The sequence below is a fragment of the Lepisosteus platostomus genome, chromosome 6, assembly GCF_059453375.1.
Source record: "Lepisosteus platostomus isolate fLepPlt1 chromosome 6, fLepPlt1.hap1, whole genome shotgun sequence".
NCBI classification, from domain to species: domain Eukaryota; kingdom Metazoa; phylum Chordata; class Actinopteri; order Semionotiformes; family Lepisosteidae; genus Lepisosteus; species Lepisosteus platostomus.
In genome coordinates, this window is record NC_142616.1 from 49949887 (window position 1) to 49974988 (window position 25102).

Below are 25102 nucleotides of genomic sequence, written 5' to 3' on the forward strand. Positions count from 1 at the left end.
TGTTCCATCAGCTTAAGCTGTATTGTCCCTCAAAGGAGTAAACGTAACATCTTTTTATTTAACTGCAAAGAGGTGTTTTTGTGATTTGGGTTCTTCTCATTTAAAATATTTCAGTAAAGCTATTTGGATCTGCACTATTGACAGGTACTGTATCTAAGGGTGGTTCCTAATGTTATTGGTGCATAGATGAGTAACTGTTCAAGCTCAGCTAAAAACTATTGGTAGGTAGTCTGTGATTAAACAAATATGAAAAACTGCCAATTGTTTCAAAGATGGATATCATGGTGCTAATTATTAACTAGAACCATGAATAAAGATTTTCTGCTGGAAACATACTGGGAAGCCTGAATAACATTCTTACTGAGCCAAATGTGAGAAAATATTACAGCAACACAGATGCATAGGGCAATCTTCTTTAATAAGTATGGAGACTCCAGGTGTTTAAGTACAAGTTCTAACCTCCTGTAAAGACTTGAAGAATTGTCTTGAAGGTTTGTGTGAAGTGAGCCGTATGCCATGCATCCACAGCGAGTCCAATAAGTGTACTTTTTTAAAACAGTACAATGTAGGGCAACTGCACCTTCTCTTCCCTTCACAGTATGGATGTGAAATGAGATTCAGTTGGTTTGCCTTATTTGCTGGCCTCAGAATTGTCTTGATCCTCTCTTCTTAAATACCATTGACAAATAAAGCGAATGTGACGTTAGCATGACCAGCCCAAACCGATAAGAAGGCCAAGCCTCAGGGACACCAGAAGGACACGCAGTGACAGGCTGTGAAGACACTTGTGAGTACTGCAGGGATACAGCCAGAAAGCAACAAGGCTGTGGGCAGATTGGTCATGCTTTAGCCTTCATCAGAGAAAGAAGGAAAAGGGAAAAAAAACTGGCGTCATTTTTTTTCTAATTAATGCAAAATGACAGACAGCCTTTCTATTTATAAGATATCATTAACTGTGGAAAATAACAGAGTAAAAAAGAATGGTGCCATAATTGTATTCATGATAAAATACCTGACATGTTAATTGACTAATTCATTGCAAGGTCGCAGCATTGCTTTTATCTCATCTCAGTTAGAAGGAGCCTGCTGGTTTTATTACGCAGTGGCTAAATATTTATTTAGCTCATTTTCTTCAATCTGTAGTATTTTGAAGGCATAACATTCAGAGAAAACCTTTGTCAAAACTAATAGCTTGAGGCCAGATAAACATTATATATCTGTATTTATGAGCTATAAAGGCAAGACTGGAAGTAATTCAAAGACAATGTAGCTGTGATCTTGCATCGAAGAGTTAGTCCGTAAATGAGGATTGATTTTGCCCAGATAAACCCATTGCTCCCATTGTGCAGAAGCGGAAAGCTGAAGTCAATTCTTGCTTTCACTGAAAAATGATGGGAAATATAAAACCCTCGGCTTTTATTTCTGATGACCCAAAGAATTGGTAGATGGCTGGCTGGGGTGATATCTTAATATCTCCTTGTTTTTTTTTGTTGTTGGTTTAAGCTTTAGATTTCTGGCATTGGCTGGCTTTTGAAGAGGAATATTAAACTCTTTCAACTGTGCACTCAGATCAATCGCTTTTTATTTTAACACGTTTTTTTTTTAACTTTTCACACTGTGGCTTTGTTTTTATTAAAGGAATATTAATAAAGTACAACCCTTGAAAAGCATTTGGACCTGCAATATATGATGGTAATATCTAGTTCACTGAAATAGATTATTTAATTTCTCACAGAAAGCTATAATTCACCTTGAGTGTTTGCAGTTAATTATTGCAGTTGCAGTTTATCTTCTTAGTTGTGCAGTATATCCGACATTTACAGTAAGAAAATATATATAACCCATACTGTCAAACTTAAAATACATCTGGGTCAGATGTACCAGTATCTGAAGTAGACTTGATTCCAATGCTGATGACATATTTTGAACATAAACCCACAGGTTTAGGAGCACAGGTTCCTGAATGGAAAATGACAGGGCCCGTTCAAGAACCTGTGGGTGCTTCTTACTGATGATAATAGGACCTTTACATACTGTATATCCGGAAGTTAAGGATCACAGAGTTACTGTAAATACAGCTTAACTTTATAATACATGGTAAGGTGAGTGTTGTAAAGATTATAAGATTTGAAATCTGAAAATGAATTATAACATTTAGGTTCATAATGCTACTTTTTCACTAATGTCAAGTCAAAAAACTTTTTTTTTACACCACGGGATATGCTTTATTTTTGTGTAATGGACTTCATTGCTTTGATTTGGAATATTGTTAGGAATTTAAACAGCAATATTTACTGATCTCATTGATCTTGTCCTGTTGTCCTAAACAAACGTATTTACTACTTTCAGTGCAGTGCACGTACTACAGTGACATCATACCTGTACATACATTTTCATTGATCTCCCTTCCAAATGTATTGAACTGCTGTAACTGTTTTTTTTTCCTAACAAGTGGCAGTGAAGATGTCTAATTTAAGGTGCTAGGTGCCAGTATGCACACACATGCACCTGAGACGGTGACAGCAAGGACCCTCTAAAAACTAACAACATAAAGCACTCTGCAATGTACACACTTCCTGACAAAATAAATTCCTGGATTTTCAGTTTGCCTGGAACAAGCCTGCATTGAGCGGCCTGCTGTAATACCATCTTAATGGCACTAGTCGCTGGATGCTGGCACCATTGAAGCCTAATGGAAATGTGCACAATAAATCCTCTAGGCATCAAGGATCTAACCGTGACATTTCAGTAACAAAAAGCTTTAATGCACCAGTATATATACCCTAAGGGCGATTCTTTCTCCTCATGTCAACAGAGTTATTGATGATACGTACAATCCATCTGTAATACAAAGTAAAAGCATTTTAATTGTTTGTTCTAGATACAAATGGATAAGCACAGAAAACACAAAATGAAATGTATGTGTGATGTCTTGCAAAACGTTCAATGTTTACTAGCATTTTCTAATCCTGTGCTGTTTTCAGGCTAATAATTTTATCAAATTAGATAGCAGTAAATTAAAATCTGTTACTTCCTAAGTACGGTTGACAGATATAAAAATAATAACACAGTGTGCAGGAGACACAGTCTGCAGGTCTGCAGTACACATTTTCCTTTTTTTTATCTGTGAAGCTTCAGGTAACTGCAAATGAGTTAATGAGTTGCACTTTTGTGAGTTGAGCTCCCCTGACAATGAAAGTGCTAATTAAAAAGCAACCCTGGGCTGGCAGGATTAGACCAACTCATCTCTAGGCTCACCTGGTGCAGGTGTTTACTGCAAAAACTTGTGAGACAGAGCTTTACAGCCTCCTTTTTATGGTGCTATTATTTATTCCAGCTCTGGCTGATAAGTTTATTCACTGTGGAAAGTTCACTCTCAATGAATGAAGTAGCACCCTTTGCAGACAATACCGCAGTAAGAAATTCAGAGGTGGAATTGCACTGTGAGAACAAACCCTTCTGTTCTAATTAACAGCTTGAAATTCTAAATGGGGTGGTTTGCTGAGGGAAGCATTTTCTTGTCTAAAGTAACAGATTTGAGAACTAGAGTAAGGTAAAGACTTATATGGTTTATTATTATTCCAATATTGTGCATTTTCTAAATCCCATGGCTTGATTATTCTCAATTTTTCCCTTTAAATGGCCAGAATATATATATTTTTGTTGTGTTAATTTATTTATTTCATTTTAGGCTTCTTGGTTCTTTATTATTTTTAAAAACATCAGTAACAGAGACTTTGTTGACTAAAGTGAGAAACGCATCAAACTACAGAAGACATTTTTGTAGTTGTAGTAAGAACTCTTTGCGAGTGTTCACATCATACAGTATAGTACTTTCTGACAAGATGCATAGTCTCTTCCACTCTTTCAAAATCAGAAACTTAATTTACTGTAGAAATTAACAGCCTGACTGTTTCCTGGAACAGCTCCAAGAGCTTTTTCTTATAAGTGAGAAAAATCTGACTTTTCTCAAACACCTCTGTTAGCATGCATGTAACAGAATATACAGTATAGATGATCTGGCTAATCCTTTTAGCATTTTAAGTCCGATGAAAGTTATAAAGTTCTGGACCTTTTCTGTTTAGTAGGTTGGGATTTACTGGATAAAATCTCTGTCTATTGCTCTGTGTGACATGGGATGAAATGTGATGCTTTAAGTGTCACAAATAGTGCTTGCTACCTGCTTCTCAGAAAGCTGGGTTTATAACCCTTATCTGTGGTGTGTTTCAGCTATGTAAACTGATTTCCTGCCATGACCACTGACAAAGCACAGACTCAGGGGATTTCTGTTGGTCTAATTGCAGTTGCTTAAAGGAGGCAATACCTGACAACAACTGTTAATTGCTACAATACAAATAATAATACAGATTGCCTAATATACATAATCTACTTTTGCTTCATTTTTGTCTGTTGCTTTTTCAGTCTTGCTTTACTATCTTGTGAATTGTCATATCTTTATTAATTTACATGCTGATTGCCTGTCTGATTTTATTGAATTGTATGAGCTAACATTGTGCAAACTGTGTATTTACAGTATACTAGAAATATAACAGAGATTAATTTTGTACAGGGAGTTGTTAAGTCAATAGATGAGCACAATTACAAATCAGTTGTCAGCTACCAAGTAAAGACAGGGCAGGATTTCACTCTTAAAATAACTCTGTGGATTTTAATCTTTATTGGAAGCGGCTTACTTAATTAATCCAACCGCACCACAGTGTTTATAAGCGTGTAGTTTACTTAAAATTCATAGAGAAGGTATATATTTCTGGTTTAGTTTTTCCAAAATGTACTTTTGAAAATTAGTAATCATCTCATTACTGAAAACAACACATGCACTGAAATGAAAAGGAATTTGGTAAATCCCATTTTTATTAACACATTATTTACAAGTTTACCTCTTTTTAGGCATTGTCCGTTTGAAAAGGTTTTCAAGGCTACACTGTGAATACATAGAGATTACTTAAACTCTATAGCAGTTCAAGTAGGTAGCTGCATCAGCATATGTAGAAGAAAAGGAACAGAATGTTTCGGCTGTGGAACCTTCTTCACACACCCGAAGAAGGCTCCACAGACGAAACGTTGTGTTTCTTTTCTTTTCTTTTCAGCATGGAATAAACCTTTACTTGTTCCTCTATAGCAATTGATTGATATGACATTAAAAGTGACTTTAAAAGTGCTGTAAAATATTATTTGAAGTTTCATTAATGGCTCTGTTGTGACAGATGCATAATTTCGTACTATGAAGTGGTATGACTATAATAGCTTGTTTGTGCTGTTTATGTAAATAAGGTATTTTAATATAAAATTGCAACACACACTACAAACTTCTTTGTTTCATGTTATTTTATAAATAATAGAAGTCTAAGACTCTTTGAATAATGGATTCAAGGTGTTATTTATTTATAACAACCCTTTTCTGTAAACATGTATGCTTGTGCTTAAATATTTAAATTATTCCCATTTGTCTGAGCTGCAACAAGAAAATACTTAGCTAGGAGCTGAATGTCCTTTGTATATTGGTAGAATCAGGACTGATTCTGTCAAACTGATTGAGCTCCTCCTTCATATATCTTCCAGGTTAGGTCAGTACTATTAGGTACTGTATAGAATGACAATAAAGGACAAACAAAACTCTGGAAGTTGCTGAACCTATTAAAAAAACACTTTCTATTTGATATGTCTTGATTTAAAGTAGTTGTATTTATTGACTTTAGTACAGCATACGCTAGTTATACATACTTAATAGTGCTTATATATAGAAACTGTATAACATTCAATGAATATGTATATTGTGATCTCAAGGAGGAAGTGTTAATGAGGTTGCAATAACAAGTGGGATCATGTGGGGTACACAAAACAGGTTGACGTGGAGTTCACATAAAAATATTCAAATTTCTCATGCAGAGTTGAGACTGAAGTCTCAAAACTTCTTGAGCTCAAATGCACGCGTTTCTCCTACACAGCCTAATCTCATCTAGATATTCACAGAATTCTGTGGAGAATCATTACCAGATAACTGATCTGCTTCCCTCTCTCGAGACACCAACAGAACAGATCAACAAAAACTATTTTAGTTAGTGGGGCCAGCAGGGGGCACTCACCCTGCAGTCCATGTGGGTCCTAATGCCCCAGTATAGTGATGGGGACACTATACTGTAAACAGGCGCCGTCCTTCGGATGAGACGTAAAACCGAGGTCCTGACTCTCTGTGGTCATTAAAAATCCCAGGGCGTTTCTCAAAGGAGTAGGGGTGTAACTCTGGCGTCCATTGGCCCTTACCAATCATGGCCTCCTAATAATCCCCATCTATGAATTGGCTTCATTACTCTGCTCTCCTCCCCACTGATAGCTGATGTGTGGTGAGTGTTCTGGCGCACTATGGCTGCCGTCGCATCATCCAGGTGGATGCTGCACATTTGTGGTGGTAGAGCGAAGTCCCCATTACCTGTAAAGCACTTTGAGTGGAGTGTCCAGAAAACAGCTATATAAGTGTAAGCAGTTATTATTATTATTATTATTTTTTTTTTACTTAAACTCCTGTCTTCAGTTTCTTCCTGAATCTTCAGTTCTTTCTTGTGTCCCAATTTCACTTCTTTATCTTGCTAGTTGTCTTGCTGTTAGCATCCTGATGCCCATCTGAAACCTTCTGCATTCCTTCCAAACTAATCCTTTTTCCAGACTCTGGCAGACCTAGATTTCCATTAGATTCCTGCATGGCAGCTTTCTTCCTGTTCTTTGTTTAGACTTTTTCTTCCCATATTATTTGGTCAGCTATCACTGAGGCTTCTGGGACATGTAGTCTTTTTCACAGTTCCCTCCATCATCCAGGATCAAACTACCAATATCCATTCATCAAGTCTTATCCTTCACTTGCTCATGGTAGACAGGTTACAAGACGTGGCTATACTCCAGACAAGTTACCACCCATTTGAGGGTGCTCACACATGTATTCACTCATTCTTGTATATAAGACAATAAGTACAGCTTGGTACATTATTGGGGTTTGTTTATTGATGCCAGTTAACTTGTGTGTGGACTATATAAAACTCAAAGTGCACTTGTGTGCTGTTGTGGAAACATATACAGTACTTAATTCTTTATCATATGCATCAATTAATACACTAATTATGGCATATATATGTACAATAAATCACACTGGTGTTTCTAAAAAAAAACTTTTTTATGTTATTAAAAATCCTACCACATGGAAAGCATTTAAGAAATGCATTAAGCTGTAAGAAATAAAAAATGGAAAACTAAAATCTGCAAAAATGTTTATAGTTCATTCTATTCTCAATACATCTGTTTTTAAGGTCATCAAATGGTATGGTCTTTTGTGTCTTTGATTGTCCATATCTGACAGAACAAACTTGTAGGCTTGTGCTTAGTTTCAGTTCTTAGAGTTGGTCATCTTAAAAAAACTAAGAGCAAGCATTTGCATCTGCCACAGATTTCAGGTCTATTCTGATTGACAAGCATGATAAGATTTCTAAATTATATTAATTCCTGAGTGAAATTTATATTTCTAATACAATGTGTTCCTCAAACAGGAAGCACCAACGTCAGCTGAGTTGATGTGGGGAGCAGGTTATTCAAACATGTAGAAAGCTTGCTAGATGGGTAGACCTTTATAATTTCCTGCCAGAGTAATAAAACTGATTTTGTCACTGAAACGTATTCTTTAGTTAATTTGTTCAACTTTAAAATATTAAAGGTCATATGCTTCTAGTACGATCAACACAGGATGTTAATTTTATAGTTGAATTGATCGAGCAATTTCCGTATCTCCAGCTCAAATGGAACTTTGGAACATGAAAATTGAGATGAGGAAATTTGAATGTCAGTGGCTCTGCTCAATAGCTAAAATTGTCACTTTCTAAATTTCAGCAGCATATGAAAAAGCTACAGTATGATGTGGTGAATAAAAAAAAAATAATCTATAACATTAACATTAATTAAATATTGTGCATTTTTAAAATGACTGTGGAGTTGCTTCATACAGTTTCAGCTTACACAGCCTGGTCACAGATCAGCATTTTGATGTGAGAGAGATTTGTATTGGTACTTCTTCTATAATAGGTGGAGATATTAATCCCTGAAAGTATAAAGAATTAAAATACTGTATTGCTGTTTAATTGTGCTGATCTTGGATCTTTTCTTCTTGTTCATTGTGTCATGAGCTATAGTTCTAGGAGCTGTATGTTTTCAAAGTCTATATTGTTTGCAGTTCACATAATTTTGCACTACTTAAAGCCTAAACAGAGTAATAATGTTTCTTTATTAGCCCTATACAATTTCTTGCATTAGGAATTCATCTTTTTGCATACCCCAGCTTTTCTCCATGGAGACACAGACACACAGACAGGGAGAGAAACTTGGGGTCAGAGCACAGGGTCGGCCATTGTACGGCGCCCCTGGAGCAGTTAGGGTTAAGGGCCTTGCTCAGGGGCCCAACGGAGTAGGATTCCTCTGCCGGCCGCAGGATTTGAACCGTCAACCTTCCAGTCACAGGCGCAGATCCTTAGCCACAGAGCCAGAGGAATTTTCTGGTTTTCTCTGGTTAATTAAGTTCTTGGTAAATTGTTAGCATTGTTAGCACAATCTTGGTAGATTGTGTGTCCTTGAACACAGCATTAAAAGAGACAAGTAAAAAAGGAAGAGAAGAGAGAGGGAAGACAGGAGAGACAGAGAGAGAGGGAACAGCACCATCACCCTCCTCTTCCTCTAAGCTTGTGCTGTTTATTATAGATAATTCTGGTGGTTTTCTTGTGAGAAGACTTAGCCAGTTTAGCCTGATTATGTGGAATCCTCCGGCTAAAATCTCTATTTGCCTGTTTTGTGACAGGCACTCAGTAAGACAATTTTTGTTGGTCCTATCTGCTGTGTTAAAATAACCATCAAATGTCCTTAATTGAGAATCACTCAATACAGACATTCTGCACTTGTATCATATGTTCAACCTTAAAAATGGTAGCAACAAGTGTAAATCAGCAAATTATTGTAATGAGAATAAGAGCAAGTTAGGTACCTAATGACCTTTGTCTCTGATCTAATGTTGACCATGATATGCAGAACAATCTGTTGCTGCAATATTTAAAGTGCTACTTACTGTCTTTATGCTCAAGTATTTTTTTTCCTACAAAGATCTGGATGTTTTCTTCTATTTAATAAGGGTAGAGCATCGTATGTGTACATTTTACAAGGATATCAACACAGCATATCATTGGTGGGTGTTACTGATTGCTATTTGAATGCAAACTAGGAAATCACTTCTTATTGATCAAGCTGCAGAGGTCACACTAGAAATGTGAGCTCTTCTGACCCTTCTTCACCATAAAGGATTGTTTGAAATGCTGCTTACCTGTGAAGCCAAAGAGTTACAGAGAAATTCACATGGTGTCAGTAAATATTTATAAGGTGCAAGGCTTTGATTTATATGTGTATAGTAAAAAATACAACATGATGAAGCCCTGATTTGCATATAGAGTGTCAGTACTTACACTACATTATGCAGTACAAGTAAGGCGTCTTCTCATGCCATTACAAAAGAAGTGCTCTGGTTAAAATTTTATGTTAGTCGTCCTGACACATTAGCAGTATTAATCAGATGACGGATTGCTTCACACAGGCTGGCTGCTGCTTTCATTAGTGGTTATATTCACAGAAGTGCGAAGCGCCTGCTTTTGTATGAAATCCAGATCAGAATCAATACCCCCAAGGCTGTGAGAAAAAAAGATACTTCCTAATTTAATGAAATAGGCATTACAGAGTACCCCAGACTTGTCCTAGGCATGAGAAATTGTCGACAAATTAATTTTAAACCTGGAGCCGAAGATTGCTTTCAATTAAACAATCCCCTTTGCTTGAATCTGATTGGGTTAAATGCATAAGGAATTAGGTCTTGCAAATTTAAAGAATAGTCCTCGCAATTTCAATAAGTGTGCAGATATTATATCTTTCCTGAGTTTTGGGCAAGACATCCTGGAAGAATATTTTTTTGGGGTTAGGTTAAAATAACTCTTAGAAGTCTCCAGTTGAGACAAAATATCCCAATCGAATCATACTACATGTGTACCATAAATTCTACTTTTAAGACAGCACTGATGAGTAAAGTGACACCTTACTGTAATAAGGATGAGAGCACACAATTAATGAGACTAACAACTAGTGAGATACTCTATAAAGATGTATCTGTTGCCTTAACAGTAGTGTAAATAGTTTTGTCTTTTTTTTTGCTGGTCCACAAGTGATAGCGAATAGTCAAAGTTTTTTTGGAAATAATAAGTGAAACAGTTCCCTTACACAAATGTCTGTGTAAGAATCAGGTCAGTATTTACTTGAGCTTTAGTTGAACTTTAGTTGCATAGAGCAGTTACTGTAGTAACTGAAATTACGGGGCTTGCTCAGTGTCTAATATGTAAATCATGATGTGCAATGGAGGTACTGGAGATCTTAATAGTGACATGAGCATTACACTTCCAACACATTGTCAAGCCACAAATGCTTACAAAATTACCTTAAAACATTTTAATAAGTAATATGCTATATTAATATGCTACTTTAGCTATATTAAGATGCTGTTTGGCCGCCTCTTTATGAAGTCTTTTTTGAGTCATTTGGCTGATTCTATTTTTGAAACCTTTCTACCTTTATATAATCTTTCCACCTTTATGAAACCTTTATGTACTATATTTGTAGTTATATACAAGCTATAATCAAGTGGAACACAATTAATACACTTTTTTATTCAAACTCGTAGCCTCAATAAACTTTAGCTAGATTTTAAGAGCAAATTGCACTGTTGTCTTCAAAATTGTTCTCCTCTTACTGAGGTATTGTTGAATGTCTAAACATACACTGTTGGAATGTAAAATGCATCCTTTATCAATCCCACTCAGTTTCTGACAATCAATGCTGACATCAAAACACAAGACTCCACATTCTATTCTATCTTTTATGCTTTAACACCATTCTTATGGTATTCACATACACTGTAGTGCACACATAAAGAGGACTCGACAAGATGTCTTTACGATTCTTTTTCAATGGTAAAGGCAAATGTTGACCATCTCGTGTTACAAGATGCTGTCAGATCTGTGCTAAGAAGTCCCAAAGCATGGACTGCCTCTTATTGAGAAGTGACAGAGCTGACCGACAATACCAAGTAAACTCGGGTTCTGCCCCACTGTTTCAATAGCTGGTAATTCTCCCACAACTCATATAAAAAAGTGTTTTCTATTCAGTGGCCTTGATTTTCTTTAGATTTATTTTGATGCAAATATATTAAGATCTTCATACATGTGACACCATAGGAAATACAAAGTAAGCATAGCAGTGGAAAACATTTTGTATAAACACACATATGTTTTTTAAATGCTGTACATTGCAAATGATTATACTGCTAAGCAATGTACACATGCAGCAGATAACATGAAGTTCTTTTTACATTAATCTGTGAGTCCTGCACCCCATATACACTTCTGATCTGTGTATAATTTCTTTGATGGGTCAAAAGAATGAAATTCCGGAGGTAACGGAACAGCCACTTTCTCTGTTTCAAAGCAGGGCCATGAAAAACAGCAGGAGGTCTGTCACTCTGATTACTCACATCAGGCATCTGATTTTGAGTGGTTACACTACATTCCAATAGGCTGTCAATAAAATGGCACAACTGGCTATCCAGTTGTTTGGGACTATTCTGTTATTGTTTCAGTTCAGTCAGCTCAATAAAAACAGAAGATAACTCAGCTGGTTGTTAAAGTTGAATCCCCTCAATGTCTTGCTGTGAGCAACACTCGTTAATGCTGTGCTAGATCTTTATATAGGCACTCCCAAAGCAGCAGAGGTTTCTTGTCATGAACAGTACCATTTTTACTCCTTTTGGTTATATAGTGAGCTAATTTAGTCTTAAAAAATAAAATAAGTGCCTCCTCAAACAGATGCATTTTAAGAAGTTTATTTTTATTGATGAGATTACAAGTGTTATTGCAATTAAAATTATTCAGAACTCACCTAGTCATTTGCAGATTTGTTGTGGTTTCTAATTACCACATATTTGGATAAAACTATAATAAAAACTAACTTTAAAAGCTTAGTTATATTAGAAAATATGGTTCTTTACATTGTTGTGAACTGTACACTAGCTGTTCCCTAAATATGTTATGTAATAATAACAAAAGTAGATTTAATTGGCTTAAGTCTGTTTTTGCATTTTAATTTATATTTCTATTGCGCAAAAAAATGATTTTTAAGCTTTCTAAGGAAAAAAAACTAATGGTTTTGAAATTGTAAACCTGAGACATTCTTTTCTACTGCTTTGTCATAAAAGTTTTTTACTTTAAAGCTGATTTGTTTTATGTTTTAAAAGTACTTAAAAGTTACCATTTCTTTTTTGTGAAACAACAAAAGCTCTAAAAGTACAGTCTGTATTAAGATAGTTAACCTTCAGCTGGAACTTTGTCACAAGTATGGGAATGGATCTCTCTAGCTGCAGGCTATAGTTTGGAAATATTCACTGTAAATGACTTTCGATCTCATAGTATTTATTACATGGAATTTAACCTTTTCAAACAGGATCAGTGCAGTTCTTGTGCTTTCATCAAATCCTCCGTGTACTTTCATCAGACTGGGCAAACTCAGATGCCTGTGACCTTTAAAGCAATGGTTCCAGAGTTCTTTCCTCCCCATGCAACCCTCCTCCGTGTTGTCTGCTCACTGTGCATGACAGGGATACGATGAAGACTTCTCTGAAGCTTCATGGACAGCAATTTCTGCAAGAGCACGCTTTTAACAGCGTTCTCTGGTCATTACTCAGCAAGGCACTTAATCATGTTCTTATGCAATGATGGACAAAATTTTAGTTCAGTTTCAGCAAAATTATTTTTTGAATGACACTGTGTCACAAGTTTAATAATTTAGTGATATATCAGTAGTCAGATGTATTATAATATATGACCAAAAGCACAGATGTGTGATCTTTGTGATCTTAGTCTTTGAGAATGAATATTCGTCTTCTATGATATTACTTTACAACAGTTCTTTTTTAACGTTTCCTGTTTTTTTTATCTATCCTTTCAGGAACGTATGGGCCTGACAGTTGGGTTTCAGCAAATCCAGATTGCAGTGGAAAGCACCAGTCTCCCATCGACATTGTAGACCAAGATGCAAAAGTTTCATCTGAAAATCAAGAGTTAAGCCTTGAAGGTTTTGATACTGAGTCATCAAATAAGACTTGGATGAAGAACACAGGAAAAACTGGTAAGATCTAGTTACTTTTCTACTCGCACCTCACCTCCCCTCTATGTTAAATACATTTTATCCTGTATAGCAACAGTGTTGATTTAAAATAAGTTGATCAACCATTAGGTAAGATGAGTTATGAGATGTGGAGGTGGTTTTTTTAATGATAATTTTGATAATGAGCAAAATGGATTTCCTCCATCATGGTGGAAGGTCAGGTTTTACAGAATTGTGTTTAAATTAAGAGATTGTATTAAATTCACAAATGAGAGGTCTGCATACAGTACTACACTATAAAATTAACACTGTTCTCTTCTTCTGCCATTTATGGTTAGCTGTAATTCTTATCTACTGCATTCATTTGAATTCACTATACTGTACATGTCACTAAACTGTTTACAGGACAATAAATTAAGCAAGGCTGAGGTCTTTATGGTAAAGGGTAAACCTGGAGCCAAGTGTCAAGGAAACTATCCCAAAGTGAGACTCAGAATATATTAGGTCATTGTATATTTGCATCCAAAATAATGCCACACTGCAAATTGAAAACATCAGTCTTTTAAATGCAGACTCTTAGGTTGAGTTATGAAGATTTTTTGGTTTTTATTCAGTTACAGTCAGGGGAGAGTATCACCTTTGGACAAGAAAGCAGCTTATTAATAACAGGATAAATATCTATAACTTTTGAAAGTGAAGAAGAGCTCAGATAAGAGTGAAGGCATTGTTCTGGTTTGCTCACCCTCAGGAGAAAGCATGCAAACCTGGGGAGATGAAAAATACGTTTCCAGGTTTCTAAGCATGCACAGAATTTTGATCGAGGTTTTCATTCTCAAGGTCTTGTCCGGGAGCTGAGGGATGCGGCTGGCAGTGACATTAAAATGTGCAGCTGACAGGAGAAGTGAGAGAGGACGCTGTTTTCTGTGTCACATTACCCGGCTAGAAGCAAAATGGAGGGAAATAAACAATCGTGGCAACATTTAAAATCACAGCCTCTTAATTATCCATTAAATTATTCATGTAAAACAAGAAAAATGACCTCTTATAGTCTGATTAATTGTTTATGTGTCCTCCACTATTCAGAAAAAGAAACCAAACAGTACTGTGTGCCGTACACTCAAACAAGGTCTTTCAATTCGGTTCTGTGTTTGAAAGTGCAAAGGTGGTACATTTAAAAATATTATTTTTAATTATTGTTTTTAAAAGCATCCCTGCAATATCCCTGAGTTCTGGTTGCTGCCTGGTTAGGCTCTGGTTCACCATGACCTCGTTTTAGACTAAGCGGTTACTGAAGACAGCTGAATGTTTTTTAAACACTGCATCCAGCCCTTTACTCAAATCCTTTTTCTTACTGCTTTTCCCCCCATTGTTTTCCAGTTTTTACTTTGGGCACCTGCTGTACCCATCAGTGTTATGTCAGAAATCAAAGACATGATAGTGAATTCATTATTATAAGCACCTTTGAAAAGGAATTTGGATTGATGAAGGATTTCTTTTCACATGGGCTCCTGTTTTCACATAGTGTTATTCAAGGTCTTTAGGTTTAAGTTATAATTCCTCTTTCTCCTCTTTATGCACTGTAAAGCATTGCTAATGATGCATTGAAGCATTTTTGTGGCTGTGGTTTTAAGTTGGACTTGTATTAGTTAGTATTCTGCTCAGGATTATGGCTCTAAATCAGCAACATCATGCGAAACAAATTATTAAAACCGAAAACAAAATATTTTACAGCTGCTGGATTTTTCCATCCCTTACAGTGCATTGTATGATAAGTAGGATAATCTTCTGGAATGCCTCTGGATGTTTACAGTAGATTCGCCAGAGCCATATTCCCTCTGATCAATTAAACTACCATCAGTATATTGTTTTAAGAATCTACAAGATCCATATACCATGAGTATTAAACCGCTGCTGGTGTTTTGCTTGTTTTCAGTTTGGATTTGTGCTATTCAGCAGTGATACAAAAACATAATTATCTGTAGGGAATGAAACTCAGTTACTTTTCATCTTACTTTAAACTGAATTTCTTTCCTCAATAGCTGGGATGTTGTAATATTACTCTGCACCTCTGCCTTAAAGTTAATGTTCTTGAATTTTATGAAGATTTCTAATGACACATTTGGTGGCAGGATTATCAATGGGAACTATAAAATAAAAACTTCAAAATAAAATTCAAAACGTAACATTCCCCAGAAATGCCATTTTTGGAAGATGGATAATTAGAACACAGTTTCTTAATTTGATTGAATCTTAATATTTTTTCACAGTAGATCTCTTATTCTGCATTGGATTGTCAGGGGGTCACTATGGCCTCCCCATGTGAACATGCAAGTTCCTTACATTTACTGTTTTAAGTATAGTAGAAATCTCAAATGAAAAGCAGGATAATGTGTAAAAAAAAGGATAATGTGTTTAAAGGATCAATCAAGATATTAATTAAACAGAACCATGGTTAATTAAATACAATTTGATGTCTAAAACTGTAGAGGAAAAGAAATTCGCCTTTATTTCCATGCAATAGTGTTAAATAACAAAGGTGATGAAAAACAGGTTTTAAATAGTAGAAGATATTGCCGCTATAGAGGCTACATAGTATTCTTCTTCTTTTCATTGAAGATTCTAAATAGGTAAACTAGACATCTTCACTTATTGTATACATATTTTTCCCCACCACAATTTTAGGTGTATTCCTTTTCTTTTTTTTCTTGTGGATCCATGTGCCTCAGTGTCGATGTCATGTTATACATTTCTGAACTTTTATTCATATTTTCTTTTTGCAGTTGCTATCTTGCTGAAGGATGATTATTTTGTCAGTGGTGCCGGCCTACCAGGCAGGTTCAAAGCTGAGAAAGTGGAGTTCCACTGGGGCCAGAGTAACGCTTCAGCAGGCTCTGAGCACAGCATCAATGGCAGAAGATTTCCAGTTGAGGTGAGAGGCGCGGACTGCTCAGAACAAAGAAGAATGAGAAACAGGTCAAAGTTTCTGGTGTCACTTAAGTTGTACTATAGTGAAATTCCAAAGTAGGGGACTCCCATTTATTGATCAGACATGATGTGATGTATGAGTCAACTTGTTAAAGTTAATTTTTTTCTTCTTCAACCAGCAAGCACCTGTTTTCTTTTTCTTTACCTTTGGAACCTCTGTAGCCCTCTTTTTTAATTTCTGCTTACCTGTTATTCCCTTCACATTTATTTTGGAAGGATTCCTTACATAAAAATGTTCTAATTCTTCTAGTTCTTTTTTTAAGAGTTATGTTTTTAAAATTGGAGCCTTGGTTGTCTTTGGGAGAAATTGTTTGAAAAATATAATTGTTCCAGTGCCTGAAATGACAAAACTAGATGGATTTTTATCATTTATCTTCCTTACTGATCTCAGTGATCAACAGAAAACAAAACCATCTATTCACGTTTTATTGTAATAAAAACCTTAAATTTAGGTGAGGGTCTTTGTCAGAGCTCAGATTGCTTTGTCTCAAATGTTTTCGTATCGTAACTCATTTGTGTATATTATGGGTTTTCAAAATAATCATATTTTACTAATTACAGTTCTGTACTTAGAGCAATGTAATGCTAATTAATATGACTTAAAACATTTACCTTAAATAATAAACTAATCCCTTAAGGAATGTGGACTGTGGTACTTTAAAATCCCAGAAATTTGCACGCCATCTGCAGCATTAGAAGATTCAAGATGACTTTGCCCCTAATAAAAATGTTCATAATGTGCTGGAGGTGAAAAGGGTTGCCAAGAATAGGCTCTGTCCTAACAGCTTATTCTTAGGATGCATGGGGCCACGTACCATTGATACCTCTGAAATGCCTGTGCACTTCCAACAGAATGCTTTCTGAACTTAATTAGAAATCCAGATGCAGCTCGGAAGTCTATTTGTTTTACAGCAGACCCCAGGAGAATGCAGATGAGACCACTCTTACCCACACAGCCCCCATCTACAAGCACAAAGTGGTGCCAGGCATCTAGGAAACGAAATACGTACAATTAGCGTTCAGTCAAGGAGGATGAATTGAATACAGAAACTAATTAGAGGTGTCAGCTTTAATGCAGTGCCTTATTGTTTGTTCATACTATTTGTTTTTTTATTATTTTTATTATTATTGCTTTTCAAGGCTAATGTGCCATCAGGTTCATCTGTCAGTGCTAACTGGTTTCTTCATTAGGAGAGTTCTGGCTGCATTTAATGTTGTTGTCATTAGTTTACATGTTTTTGAGTACAAAGTACCGCTTTTAAAAAAACCTTCGAAGAACTGTGGTAATATTAATAATAATAAGATGGATTATTAACGCACATGTTTTACAATTCCTTTCAAGCATAGTTTGGTCAGACAATTATTGTTGCAGGCACTGCTGAGCTCCTTTATGACGTTTCTGAATATTATTGGGGAATGCTTTGGTAGAACAGGCACTATGACTGCATGGGAGGTGAGTTTGAAATGGCTTTCATCTTGTGGTCCCAGTCAGATACTCTGCGGGGACCAAAAGATAATTGAGTTCTGCTGGTTACGGCCTCACTGTGGGTTGACATTGGTCTAAATAGCAGAGAGCCATCAACTGGGTTCTGTAAAAATGCAAACGGACAATAAAGAAAAAAAACCTTTTACTGGAAAATAAATGGGGAGTTTTCGTAGAAGGAACTTTACAAGTGTACCGGAAACAGGAGAGAAACAAATCTCTTAAAAGACAACCTATAAAGCTTCTGGTGTTAGAAATATTGCTTGTCAATCTTTATTATTTATTAATATTCCCAGATATAAGTCTTGCAGCTTTGTTCTAATTAAAGGGCCCCATCACAGTCTGAAATCTCCACTCTTCTCTGTTGTACCTTAAGGGCTTCCCTCCCTCTCCCCACACACAGACCTCCCCAAATGACTGTAATTATACAGTAGGTATAGATTGGTATTAACACAACTAATGCTTAGTAATTGTGCTCCTTGCATTGTCCTTCATGTTGAGGAGCACACATTATTTCTATACATGTAATGGGAAATGTGTCCTTTTTGCTGTTAAACAGAAAATGAATAACTCGGGTTTGGAACAAAATGGTATAAAATTCTCAGTAAAATTAAGAAGTTATTAAAACCACATTGTCATAAACTCTGCAGATGGTTAAGTTGATTACCTCTGAATGCGTATTCCCCCTGTTGAGCTTAAAGTGAATTTCCAAAGCCTATGCAGCAGCGTTCTTGCAAAATATTGTTCCTCTTGAGTCTTGGCAATAGGGAATGTTACTTTTTTTGGAGAGGGTGTTTAAAAACTTAAATGTACCTAACGCCAGATGAATTATCAGATGAATACGTCTTACATATTATCGGTTTAATATTAAACTAAAATATATATATATATTTTGGAATAATTTATATTATGCAACTGTGCCTCCCATCATGAGTTGAGTTGGAATGGGACAGTGATATTTGAATAATCCAATTGGCATGGTGTAATTTAGTTAACAACTCCGTTGTTGAGTATAGAATTTTATTGCCTCCTGCAGATTGACAGATACCAGTGACCTGCCACATCTGTTGCAGTGAAACCACTTGTAAAGTGGGATTAATGCCTCTTGACTCCACTCTCAAGGCTGCCCATGCTGTTGTCATCAGATAATAGAAGTGAAAAGTCAATGTTTTGTCCTTGAAAAATCATTTGGAAAGATCAAAGATTTAGATTTTTTTCTTTCTGTGAAGTACAGCTGTTGGTGTTTTCGCCATAAAGCCACCAGAGCTAAAGCCCTTTTTCACAAAGTCAGGGTGCATCTTTCTTATTTCTGTGGTTCTGCTACCTGTGCTAAATCACATGAGGTTCTTACCTTGTATGTCTTGCCTTCCCAGAGAAGTGCCGCCCCTTTAATGGATAACGGTTTAACTCCGCGTTTGTGGCTTATCACAGCACTTTTGATTGCCACCGATTTTGACTGGAATTGAATTAAACAGCTGGCTGTGAAGGGCCTCAAATCTCTGATTCTCTTAGACGTCAGGCCTTCTTGGCCTCCTCCTATTAACAACATACCTTTCCCTTTATTTATCCTTCAAGGTTTCAATAGAGGCTGAAGAAAAGAGACTGTCTTTAATATTCTGTTGGCAGAATCTGTTGGGATAGACTTTCACTTTCCTTTGTCTGGTTATCTTTCTTTTGGGGGGGGGACAGGAAAGCTGAAGCTAAAGTGCATTACAGAAATCTGTTCTGGTCTCTACTGAAAGTCTGCTGAAAATAAAATATTAATGAGAGAAGAGACTCGGTAAATGTTAAAATATGATTTACACAGGCAGTTTTCTCTTATGTTGAGGACATTTCCATTGTCTGAACATTTGTTTTTAAATTAAGGAGATGTTATTAAACTAATCTCTGCAGTTATGGACAGCAAGGAGCCAATTATGGTGACCGAATATGCATGTTTAGTGGGGGCTAGTTATGCTTTTTGAAAATCAAAGAAATACAGTAATTAGTCTGTAAAAAGGATGAACAAAGACAGATGATTTTAAAAGTATTTACTCAAAGAGTACAAAAGAATGAGTTATGTTATTCCTGGAAAGATTTAAATATTAAAGAGGCAACAAATTGTTCTTTTTAAGTTTATTGATTGCTATTTTTCTTATAGTGGCACATTAAGAGAAGTGAGTCATTTCATTTTATGAGTTTAACATCATTTAAAGCACAGAATTCAAAGCTTGGTGAAGTCTGATTCCTTCTACTATACAAGATCTTTTGTTACACAGAGATGCCCTGGCGGGTTCATTTCAGTCTTAAGAATAAATCTGTATAAGCGTTTTTCATGAATGGTGTCATTTACGGTCTCAGCCCAGAATTTCCATCATGTCTGAAGAGTTTCAAAATTGAATCATGTCTCAGCTAATAAGTCTTTCATAGATTTAATGAGGGTGATGTACTGTCTAGGGTGGCTAGAATCACAAAACATTTCTTTAAGGCTGATTAATGTTATCAACCGACAGCACCACCATTTTATAATTTAGACCTGCCAACCCAGCTCAGGGTATTCAGAATTTTTGCATCATAAAAATGTATTAATTAGCTTTTTTCCAACTCTTGAGGTTTCATTCTCTTTCTTTGTATGTCAGCTCACATTTCAAAGCATAAGAGCTATGCATAGTGTTTTCTACCTTTTGTTTTATGAGCAAAAGATGAGTTCTATTTTCTTACAAAATTCTCAACAAATGCTGTCTCTAGCAGCATATAGCATAAAATAGAAAATAAATAAAGAGTATACCTAAAGAAAATATACAGTACAACCATAAAGAAATTTACAACGGTAGAATTATTTCTATACAAAATGTGTTGCTACAATATAAAGCTTATCTCCTGATATTATCTTGTCTCATAAGCTAAATTAAACTGGTAACTCCTGTATTCCGTTGGAATAATTGCACATCGTGAGATAAATGTTGCCAGTTTAAGAACAAAGGAAAATATTAGAAGAGGTCATACAGTTTGTGAAAAAAACATGTATTGGAATGTGTGCTGCTTTCCAAGAGATCTTCAGTAATATTTATAGCTAAGAGTAACATTTTACATTAATAATGAATCTCAAGGTGTAGCTTTTTTCTGCTCATTAGCTCATCCGCCTAGCCTGCCATTACTTGACGCCATCAGATCTCTTTGTTCTTCACATCTTTATGAGAATATAAAATAACAGTTTTCGTGCTGCGCGGATTTCCTGAAACGACATTTTAAAAAGCATTGTTGGTTTCTGTGCAGTGTGGTTGCACCTAGAAGAAACTGATCCCCCCCAAAAAACCCAATAGATTCGCAAATGTCTTTTTGGAGGAGCTCTGCCTTTTTAGAAATCCCTAGACATGTACATGCAGCTCCTTGTTCTTTAAACTTGGCACCCACGGTGGCAGAGGGACAATCCCTTTTGCCAAATGCCAGCCGCGGTCAGTTTCAGCAGATGATGGAAACGGAAGATGAGTACTGACAGGTAGCTGTGATGTGCAGTGTCCTGACAGATCACATTCACCTCGTGATGGACACAGAGATGCCCTGTTTCACGGTGATCGACAGGTCTTCCATAGAGGAGAGCAGTAGGCAATGGAGCTGATTAGAAAGCTGATGTGCCACCAGGGGGAAGGTACAGCATTCTAACAGCGTATATTTACATCGTGTGGTACTGCTAATGTCTTTCACTGACAGACTGTCCTCGTCCACAGTGGTCATCAGGGAGCTGTGTCTTGCCATATGTGCATTAGGATGCCACATACCTGCATACAATGGACCATCTGAGACTAATCAGCACAAAAGGGTTTCTAGAGGAACTTTTATAAGTTATTATTAACATGGCAGTGAACAGTAAACCTGACAGATCATTACCCAATCATGATTTTGTTTCCTTTGCTAATGACGTCTGATGGCAGGCTTGGGTGGCAGTAACATCTGTTGAACGGAACTTAAAAACCTGCCGAGCTGCAGCATTGCCTGCTTATTTACTGCACCTCTGTGGTGTTCCAGAGTGCCAGAATTTTCTTTTTATAGCAGATTAATCCTTGGATTTTACAATGACAGTAAAAAGACACTTAAGAGTCTTTCCCGAGCGGTTTAGGAAGCCTACAGGAGGATCTCCTGTTTACAGCACATTGCTTTCAAAATGCTTTCTGCATATTTGAATAGCAAACTTTATTTAAACATACACACATGTTCACAGTAAAGAAAATAAAAATGAAATTATTAATATTTTTCAGACACGTCTGAGAGATTGTTGAGGTCCTAGCTAGATTTATTTACTGGATTATTTTTTAATTCTGCTACATGCCAGGTAAAGAATCTACAGTATGCCAGCATTAATGAAGTTCTCCACTAACCTGCTGTTCTTCTATAACTCCTCTTGTGACATACAGTATCCCACTTTTCAGATTGGCAGCTTTTCATAAATTCTTTTTTCTTTATTAACCCACAAAAAAGTAATATGGGTCCAAAAATTTGTCTATATCACTCTAGTAACATAAAATGTTTGGAACCTTGAAATCATTTAGCCCTCAAAATGAGAATTCAAAAGTTCAGTCACATGGAAGGAAAATTAACATTTACAGTGGTATCAACCCCATGCTTGTTAAAGAAACTTGATGAATATAATTAAATTAACAGGGTCTTTTCAGAAAGACTCTCCATTTACAGTCCTGAGTAATGTTTTGCTAAATATTTGTGGTAGGTTGATGAAGAGAAAAAAAAACACAAAGAAAAATCTTTGGTTGCAATTAGCTTTCACTGTGGTTTACTATTCATGTCAATGCTACTAGTGATTTCTAATTGTTCTTTATTAAGGCTTCAGATGCTGTGGTTAAGTGAAAGCCTGCTGTTCATTTACTTCTAAGTAAGCCTATAAACTCAACAAATGGTAGCTAATATGCTCAGTATGTAATATAAATTGCTGCAAGGGTTTTTGTAGTTGACATATGGAAGCCTCTGAATTTGCTATAACACCTTGATTGTTTCATTGCAATGAAAGCATTTGTCACCTACGGTACAGTACTTTGTGCACAATCTTTAAAGGCACGAAGAACATTGGAATAGGAAGGAGTACTCATCATCGACGAGTTTATTAGTGAAATTGGTAGTTTTGTCAATATTTAATACAAGTCTTTTTTTCTGCAGCATTTTTTCACACAGAATACAATTACACTGACAGTCATATTATTGAGCTCTACACATTATGTCAGTACAGCTGGTGCTTATAAGGTTGCAAAGAAACCTGGGTGTTAGGTGTGATTCTACATTTTCCTTGTGTCAAGAATACCTGTCATTGTGTCCTTTTTTATTTATCAGAATGCAAATCTAACTGAGTTCATTGCTACTGAGCCTGTTACTAGTAGATTATGTCATTTCTGTGGAACCTAGATACAGTAGCTCTCATATTTCCATGGCACGAGATCCAGCAGCCACAATTCACTGCTGTCTGGGAAGTGCCTACAAAGTTCCCAGCGGCCAGAGTGGTCGTGGTCAAAAACCCATAGGATCGAAGAACTGCACTCTAGACACCGGTACCATGACTTGGACCTCCAGAATCGCAGTTATAACTCCCAGGCAACCTGGGGCCTGTTTAGAGAAGAACTGCCAGTGCAACAATGTTACATGTACAATTTAGCTTTCCACAAAGGCATTGCAGATTTTTAAGGTGCTGTGGTCATGCGGCTTTTATGTAGCAATCTACATAAGTGCTTGAAAGCTACATACAGTGGCTTGAAAGTAGCCACAAAGGCCCCTTTTCATCACAAATCTGGAGTTAATCCAAATCTTCTTACTCTTTGTCAAAAATGACCTCTTATATGTATCAAAACATTGTCATACAATACCATACTTTCTGTTTTATGGCCCCTCACCTCTGAAACGACCTTCCTAGGAAGGTTAAGAACTCACACATTGTTGATGCTTTTAAAACATGTGTAATTACTTTTTTTAAATAAACAAGATTTTATTTTGATTAAATATACATTTTGGGTTTTTCTCTCTCGTTACTTTTGTTGCGCTATGTTTATATATTTGGAGTGAAGCCATATAACCTACCTGTTTTATTCTTAGGTTTCTAAGTAGTGTAAACCTACAGTATATTAATTTTTCCTTCACACTTCTGAAACTGCTTGTGTTCACAGACCTTGAAACTTCATATTAGGCAGATTAACTAGGATATAGAAGCTGTTAAATTTGTGAAAAAGTGGGAGTTCTGCAGCAAGCAAGATGGTGGCTTGAGCTGTTTATTTTAAAAACGTATTCTTATAAACTGGTCCACTGCATTGTTGTAATAGAAATTTGGTGGATTCATTACCTGCCAAACTTTATTTCAGGCTTGCTCCTCAGTAGTTGCTGCCATAATTTCTACACCTACAGAGGATCATAAATCTTTCTGAGAAATCACACAAACTGCTCATGCCAATATTTCCAAATCATACAGGCATAATTCTAGCACCAACAACAACCATAATGGCAGCCTCTGTTGATTTCTGTTTTTTTTCCATAAATCTTAAACAGACAGTAACTTGAAAAGTGTTGCAGTGATTATCCTAAAACTTTAACCTGAAAGTTTTAACACACCCAGACCTGCTTCAGAACTGAACCTCACATACAAGTTGATACTTTAATCAATCAAACCACGTAATCACCTGCTCAGTATCCTGTAGTGGCAGCTGCCCTTTGTCAAAATTTGGCCAGTTAATTCTAAACTTCATCAGTATCACTCTAGTAACAGTACAATTGTGAGACAAGATAGTATTCTGTATAAACTGGAATGACCTGGCCAACTAAAAGCTGATTTTTTATTTTCTGGTCAGTATCGATTCCATATCAAAACTATTCCTGTGCAATAACTGTTTGGTCAATTAAATACAATTTTGTCCATGTTTGGGGTTTTTCCTGCAATCTCTTGAGACTAGTTTGAAGTCCTTCAGGAAATCTCTACTTTTTTATTATTGTTACTGCAACTATATAAACCTATATAACAACTAAAAGAGATCTGTGCATGTGGGGTGTGTTCTACAGTATGAAATCAATGTACAGTATAAGTTTTGTTTAGATGAAGGGAGATCATCACTAACTTGTCAGAATGATGGTCTACTTTCATTGAAAACGATCAATTTCTATATCTGCCTTCACATTCTTTACCTCTGTGATGACAATTCTTTGAAAGGAGTCTTTTTGGATTGTGAAAAGTGACATTTTCTATTTTAATTCAGCAATGCTCCTCAGGTGAATTATTCACTTTATCATTGATAGGCCTTTCCCATCTTTACTAGCTGGGCTGATAATGCAGTGCCATGGGAAATTTATTTTAGCACCCTGTAAGGGTTTCACAAATCTTTATCCTTGGCACCAGATAAGATGTGCAAAGTAAATTAAGCCATGTGATCAGTA

At 36.2% G+C, this 25102-nt stretch overlaps 1 protein-coding gene across 1 annotated transcript in view; it reads left to right on the top strand.

Moving 5' to 3' along the window:
* Positions 1-25102, top strand: part of ptprga (protein tyrosine phosphatase receptor type Ga) — a 256694-nt gene that overhangs the window by 143197 nt on the left and 88395 nt on the right. Inside the window, exons 3-4 of the mRNA XM_088636210.1 lie at positions 13081-13260; positions 16020-16168. Of these exons, the coding sequence (XP_088492336.1) occupies positions 13081-13260; positions 16020-16168 (329 nt within the window). The remainder of the gene's footprint in view (positions 1-13080; positions 13261-16019; positions 16169-25102) is intronic.